Genomic DNA, 8,128 nt, shown 5'->3' with positions numbered 1-8,128 from the left:
CTGTTGGAATTTTATATGGAAAGTTTAAAATTCTAATGTCCCACATTGGAGGAAATTAAGAGCAATTATTTTTGTTTCATTTAAAATTAATCATGTGTTTGATTTAATTACAAACTAGAGTTGAAGATTTAATTACAAACTAGAGTTGAAGATTTAATTACAAACTAAAGTTGAATAAGTCAAATACTCAAATCTACAACTGTCTCGCATTTTGCTTCATCAGTTTCCTTTTTGAATTTGCTGATCTAAACTGTTGTTCTTGAAGCGCACAACAATGTCATTGTGTCTTGAATGTCAATTCACTTTGCTCAACCGTCACAATTTTCATCTAATTTCAAGAAAAATATATTTTTAATGACTTTTTTTTTTAAGAACCGTAATTAAATGTTGACATTTAATGACAATTTTGTGTCACAACCGTCATCTTTTTGTTGTTGATTACAAAAAATTATTATTATTATTATTATAATAATTTGTAATTTAAAAGCCATTTGAACCCTCTGTTTCAATTGTAATTTTCTATTAAATTCACTCAAATGTCTCATGTACACAGGATAGCTTTACAAAAAAAAAAAAAAAAAAAAAAACTTTAACGATCATTAACATGCAATAGAGTACAAATTAGCTTCTTTATTAAAATTTCCATAACTTTACCATTTCAAGCCTAAGATTTACTACCTCGTAACCAAAAAATTAACATGGTTAGATGTTGTCTTGTAAAAATATGTTAATTACCAAAGGGAGAAAAATTAGTATGTAAATAATAGAAAAAAATATATAAACATGTAGATTTACAGAAGATATAAATGCAAGTTATTTGATGATTAAATAAATTTAGTTCGTAGTTGATAAATAAAGTTGGACACTTTATTTAGGTATAGACTGTAATAAATTCATTGAATAATTGTCTTAATCATATATGAATTTATTGATGTAGTACGACTACATTGAACATGATCACATATGAGATTTAATTAACTTTATAATAATTGTCAGACTTATTAAATCTCATAAGCACTGATTTTACTGTAATCTTAATCTTGAGTTAGTTATAATTTCATGATTGTAATTGTTATTCAATTTGAGTTACCAATGGGCATGATACACACATGTAGTCAAGATTACCCGATATCTTAGTGAGAGCAATTATGAGTATTGAAGTTATAGATTAACAATATAGAATTTGTACAATACATCTCTTGATGGGTTTTCGGCACTTGACTATAGAATTCTCTGGCCATAGTGTGTCAACATATTTAGTATGTTGAAAATGATCATTAGAGAAAATTAGTAAGTATCAAGGAATAAGATGTAATTAAATTGATTGGATAGTTGAGATATCGATTTAATTAACGATGTGGTACAAATGATTATGCAGTAAATAGATCAATGTGGCTTGGGGAGAATTATTATTCAAACATACAATTATGGAGGTCAGTTCCAATATTATAGTGAAGTAGAGTTGGAATTAAATGATTAGGCTTGTTCATTTACAAGTTTTATTGTTGTAGCCACTATTGTATGTTTCCAAATTATCCCCAAGTTAACTCATTTGATTGACTGCACCACTACTGAACGTAAAAATTAGAAAACTGGCATGTTAGGTGATAAACCTAATTATAATATTTGTTAAGATCTTATGTGTTATATTCATGTGCAAATGGTGTCTTGTGTTATTTTACAAGGTGGGCCCCAAAGTGGTTACACATGATTTTCACTTTCACTTAAGTAGAGAGATAATATTAAATTCAAAATATTTATTATTTTGAATTATAATAAAGGATAATACATATCTAGGTTTAACAAAAGATATTATATAAATGTATTTTTCTCAAGCCTAAAGAGGTATGTGATTCAAAATACACGTTTTGAGGAAAAAAAACACACAAAAGAAGAAGCCAACTGTTTTGCAAGTAGTGAAACGGACGCCCACACGTCAAGTACTAATCAACTTGAGTCATAACTTAAAAGATTATTTGGTGATAGATCGTGATCTAACAAACGTGGTGGTGACGGATCGTGATCTGAGAGCCTAGATTAATTTTGATTGTTCATCTTCTCAGATTGTTAAGGTATGATTTTTTAAATTACGAATTCTTATATATTATATGAGATCGGTCTTAAAAGTTTTTATGAGAAAAAATGATTTTTTTATCCAACAGATGCTACACAAATAAATAACATAAAAAAATGATAATCATCTAGTCAGTGCAGGAGAAGAACACTACATTTTTTCAACCAAAACTAATAAAAAAAGACACAAACCGTCACCAAATCCAAAATAATGTATCAACTATATATCTTCAAGGAGACAAAGTACGTACGAACCAATTATAAAGATTGCTTCCGAGAAGGCTCTTCCTGTTAAATTGATGAGTTGTATTATTTTTCTCCCATTTGTTAGAACATAAAATCTAATGCATTAAATGACAATAGAATCACCGGTCCACTCATTGCATCTTGTGAAGTCAATGTCCGTATCAAACTTGATGATTCAAGGCCAGCTTCTCATAGAGCAGAAATAGTAAAAATACAAGAACCAATTTTCTAGTCATTGACATATTTAAGTACAGATTATAAATAAACTGCTAAGCCTTGCCCTTCTACTGATGGAACAAGAATTTGTAACTTGGTGAGATCTCAGCTTTTCAGTAATGAAAATCTCAAGCTACCAAAAACAGTAGATTTAATCTACACTCTTATGCACCGTTGCTAAAGAAATTAGAAGGAGCGCTTTTCAAATCTATACAAAATCACAACTGGAGAGTAACATTGTATTGTTGGCCAAAAGTTATCAGGCAGCTACCTTACAGAAAATTTGAGTCGGTTGACCAGCGAAAGGTGCGTTGTAAATTGGTAGGCGGATACATAATTTTGATTTTATGTTTGTAATTAAATTTTCATGCTTAGAATTTTGATTTTATGTCTATTTTGATTAAGTCCACATGATGAGGGATATTTTTCTTTTTCCTAATTAATAAAAATACTTTCAAACTACAGATGTTGGGGGAAAAAGTGTCCCAGCCGGACCAAATTTCTATCTGCCGTCCCAGCCTTTAAGTAATAGCAAATTTCACAGCAAATCTTGACTGAAAACAAAATAAAAATAATTTAATTTCAATGCAAAAAAAAAAAAAAAAGATTATGATATAGTCAGAATTACACGTACAGGAGTAAAGTATTATATCATCTTTAATTCCCGATATCCCCAAATAGCTTCCTATAAATCTCAAAATGCGGTAAATTTCGACACATACATTACGGCTGTGTGCAGACAACCTCGGAACTGCTACCCCAAATAAGATTAATTATATAATTAAGTACATTCAGGTACATTGTACACGGGATTCACTTAGAGGTAGCCTCTGCTCATTATTCTCAATGGTGTACACAGTGGATTTATTTTTTAACACAATGATAATCATTTTTTTTTTAAAGGAAACGATCAGCGTTTAATTTTAATATAATTTAATATCTTAGAATGGTTAATTGCATCCAATAACTTTTTGATTGAATTAGTCGACGCTTCTACCCTTAATTCTAAGATGGAGAGTTCGCATTCCTCTAATAATTGTGAAAGTTTATTGTATTTGATTTCTTATGTAAAATTTTAGTGGGCTTCAATTAAATGGATTTTCATTTATTGTATCAAGCTTTGATATATTAGACTTTGATTGTATAATTATCTATATGGGGATTTTATTGTGTAGCAAATAATATTCAAAAGAAAAAAAGTATTTAACAAATGGGTCAAAAGCCCTTGAATATAACTTTATAAAAGTTAAAATTGTAAATAAAGAGGATTTTAAAAGGGTGTCAATAATTCCACTCTTTTTTTTTTTTAATTTTAAAAGGTAGGGGGTGGACAAGTTCAAATACAGTTTTTACCCCCTTACCACCTTAAGAATCGAACTTGAATTTTGGTAGAAGTTACAGTTTCACTACAACCAACCCGACCACGCCCTCGAGGACAAAAATTCCACTCTTATATATACTATTAGAAAATTAAAGAAAAATAGAGAAATGCTTAGTTAAGATCTTTAAGGTACTCTTCCTTTTACGGAATAAACTTTATTAAAGCGGCATTAATAAGTTTGGCAATTTTCACCTAGTTTCAATTTCTCTTTTCCGTTTCAACTCTTTTGATCCTCCTAATCTCCTTATTAACTTTGATTGAGTTTGACCAGTTCATTGGGATGAAATTATATGAAGGAAAAATGACACTTACACCCCTAAGGTTTGGGAAAATGGTCACAAAAACCCCAAATTTTTTAATAAGGGACACTAAGGTCCCCTTTGACTATAACACCATTTGACTCTATAAACCCAAAAAAATTGACCCTAAAATTTTATAATAAATATAAATATTACATTAAAATAAATGTAATAATGTGTACATTATAAAATAATTTCAATACTTAAAAAATATTTTTATATTTTACAATCTATTAGACCTATTTTATTATATTGAAATAATTTTTAATATTAAATAGAAACATAATATTAAATAAATAAATAAATATTAAAATTATTTTGAATATTATGTAAAAAATAATTTTAATATTATTAATTGGGAGATATTTTGTCAGTTGTAAAATCTATTTAACCTAAAGATTTATTTAAGATCTTTGTAATGAATACAAATATATTATTAAAATAAATATAATAATTTAAAAGTTTAGTATTATTTTAAATGTTAAAAATAATTTAATTTTATTAGTCTACTAGATGGATTATGTTATTTATATTAAAGTTTTGTTAATTTAAAAACTTTATAGTAAATTCTCAAGTTACTATATTCAAATACTACTATGGTCAAAAAGAGGTCTTCCTTTTTTTTAAAACTTGGGCATCTTTGTAATCATTTTCTCAAATCTTAGGGGTGTAAGTGTTATTTTTTCTAAAATGAAAAATAACATTAAAATATTAATTTTTTTATCAAGTGTGAGATCTTCGATTGAGAGCATGTGATAAAATTAATCAAGTTTCAATTTTTTTTTCAATTTTGATGTACTTTGTAGATACTAATAATTTGCTTTACAAATATTTTATTATTAATTTTTTTTATAAATAAATGAGTGTAAAGAATATTTTTTATAAATAAATGAGTGTAAAAATTATTGTTATAATTTTTTCTTTTCAACGCAACAGCTGAAAGTAGCTTAGAACTTTAGTTAAAAATGCCCAACCCAAGTCTGGGCCCCCAATTACTACTAGAAAGCCCAATCGTTCACCAAACTTTTCATCAAAACATCAACACTCGAGTTCAACGACAGATTGATTCCCGTTTTTTGCTCTTGTGGTCAAATGGACGCGTCACAGAGCAACGACCGGATTCCGAATCCGAACCCGAGGGGTAATAATGGGAACTCGATAACGTTGTCCACGCCGGTGTGGCCAACGATCGACGGGCCGTTGGGTTTAACGGAAGACGATTCATTGAGCTACGCTCGCAAATTCTATCAGTTCGGTTTCGCACTGCTGCCGTTTCTTTGGGCTGTCAATTGCTTCTACTTCTGGCCTGTTCTTCGCCACTCCGCCTCTTTCCCTCGTATTCGCCACTGTAAGCTTTCCCAATCGCTGTCGCTTCATTTTGATTTTAAGTTATTTGCATTGAAATTTCGTTGTTGGGTAACATTTTTTTTTAACCTACGCTGAGGTTTGGCTAAATTATAGAAAGGTTTTACTAGTTTTGAAATTTTTCATATACGTCCTTGACAGTATCTCATTACATTGTGATGAATCCTTTGGTCTAATAGTAAATTGAAATCTTACAACCAAATGTACTATGTATGTAACTGCTGTGCTTGTGCTTGTATCCTCTGATATACAGGATTAGCTTGTTGAGTCTTAATAGTCTGGATGGGTCTGTCCTCACTATCAAAAGTAACTCCATTGTTGTCTGTAACCGTTGGAGAATTTGGGAGGTGGTTGATTGGTAGATTGGTTGAGTTATAACATCTTTGGCGATGGTTTATTTTTCAGAAGAATATAATTTTTCAAAACATACCATTTCATGTTTCAATTTATCAAGCCCGTAGACCTTAGACAGCTTGCTTGCTTACAAAAATAGGAGGTTGGCAAGAGTTTAGTCCGAGTATCCGTTCATTTGATTGTTGATAGTATATATGATATTGTGCTCTTATTAATACATGAGCGAGACTAATGAGTGGTTTGCTATAGAAGTAGCACTCAATACTTTGGTTATTGGTGGTTTCTTGTTGCTTAGGCTCTTTAAGCTCTTCCATTTTCATGTATGTTTGGGTGTTTGGGCCTAATCGTAATAGGTCAATGACTCAATGCTTACTTTAAGAGAAAATACAGTTACTTGCTTTTTTATGATGCTAGCATGAGATTCTGTTTGCATGCTGCCTCAACCACCACTCGCCAAGGACTTTGATTTACGCGTCTCGTATTTAGATTACAATATAGTGTAAGCCAAGAGCGTAGCAGTTTTTCTGTAATTAGTTTGTTGTATTGATTACAGAAAGGCACCCTTTCAGGAGATGAAGTTGGGTGCATCTGCATTTTCGACATGGAAGGCTACTTGTTGGCATTATTATATCACATATTATATATTTTACACATCTTCTCTCCCACGCTGTTCGTTTTGATAACTGTAAGATATATTCTTTTGTAGATGTTCTTGGATCAGCAGTTGGGTTTGCAGTCTTCACGGTTGTTTTACTCTCATGGGCATTGACATTTGCCATTGGAGGGGAGCACCTCTTCGGCTCTGTTTGGGATAAACTAGTAATGTATAATGTTGCTGAGAGATTAGGCTTGACAGGTTGGAGCTAGTCATAAACTATTTCCAAGCTTATGAGTCTTAAAACTCATTTCCCTTGTCATTGTATATAGTCTGTTTTTGAAACTTGAAACAACATACATTCATGTTGGAGGTAATGTTGAAGCCATTTTTCTCAATTAGTAAAAGAACCTTTCCTGTTGAATCAAGTGGCAGATTCATGCTTTTATCTGAAAAATAATGTATCGTGGCATGTATTTTTTTTTTATAAAAAAAAAAATAAACATGAGAACTCCTGAACCTTTCTTTCATATGTATTAACTTCGTTCGATAAAAATTTGAGTATTTTGAATTTTGAATTTTGAAATTAGAAATGGTTGCTTTATTCTCATCTGATACGCTGCAAAAATGCCTTGAAAATGGGCAATGTTATGTGACCAAGCCAGTGACTCGCAATATGAAAAAACGCAGGCATGATCTGCTTCAAATGAGTGTGTGTGCGTGTTTTAAGAATCAATAGATGAAGTCTGGTCGGTTTTAATCCGTTTTATTGCTGTAAACAAATTCACTCAAACGTTCGATCAACTCAACTGAGCCAACCATGCCTAACAAAATAGGCCTTTTTTGTTTTTATTTTTTATTTTTTATTTTTTTGGAAGGTAAATATGCCTTATTGAAAATAAAAATAAATTCGAATTTTATTTTCTCAAATACCTATAGTTTAATTTACAGAATAGAAACACATATATAAAAATGAAGCATCTTCCCATAAATTTTTTTATCCTAAAAAATGTGTATTTTTAAAATTTTATTTATAAAATACATACAAATCCTAAAATTTTTAATTATTTTCTTCTTATCTATTTTCATTACTTTAAACTACTATAATTTTCTCAAAAAAATATTTTTATTTAAGTTTTTAATTGAAATTTCATTTAAAAATAAAAATGAATTAAATATTACATTTGATTGTTTAGGTAATTTCAGTTAAAAGGGAATTTAATAATTTAGAGATGGCAAAGTAATTCAGACCCAGCCTGAACTTGGATAAACTCAAATGATCCTTGCTGGGTTCAACCCGTACTGCATTTAAATAATATGTCAATCCGGTATTATTTTTTTGAACCTAGACACATTCGGGTTCGGCTCCGGATTCAGCTAAACCCGGACCTGCATATATTTATTTTTCATATAAATATAAGAAATAAAAATTTAATGGAAAAAGAATAAATAAACCCTAATTTACACTTTTGGCTTTTAGCTCAACACAGCCGCGACATTTCTTCTCCTTTTCATTTGCCAAATTCATCAATTTAAATCATCATCATCATCAAATCGTCATCAATCATCATCATCATCATCAAAATTGTCATCAATCAT

The 8,128-nt window shown here is 30.1% G+C and overlaps 1 protein-coding gene across 1 annotated transcript; it reads left to right on the top strand.

The window, feature by feature from the left end:
* Positions 1 to 5,248: 5,248 nt before the first annotated feature.
* LOC18041633 (probable gamma-secretase subunit PEN-2) lies at positions 5,249 to 6,953 on the top strand. Its single transcript, XM_006432152.2, has 2 exons — positions 5,249 to 5,563; positions 6,641 to 6,953. Exons 1-2 carry the CDS (start codon positions 5,308 to 5,310, stop codon positions 6,799 to 6,801), a joined length of 417 nt encoding a protein of 138 aa, XP_006432215.1. The 5' UTR covers positions 5,249 to 5,307; the 3' UTR covers positions 6,802 to 6,953.
* The last annotated feature ends 1,175 nt before the right edge of the window (positions 6,954 to 8,128 follow it).

Source organism: Citrus clementina, unplaced genomic scaffold (genome assembly GCF_000493195.1).
Source record: "Citrus clementina cultivar Clemenules unplaced genomic scaffold, Citrus_clementina_v1.0 scaffold_5, whole genome shotgun sequence".
Classification (NCBI taxonomy): domain Eukaryota; kingdom Viridiplantae; phylum Streptophyta; class Magnoliopsida; order Sapindales; family Rutaceae; genus Citrus; species Citrus x clementina.
This window is presented reverse-complemented; position numbering and strand designations above follow the sequence as displayed.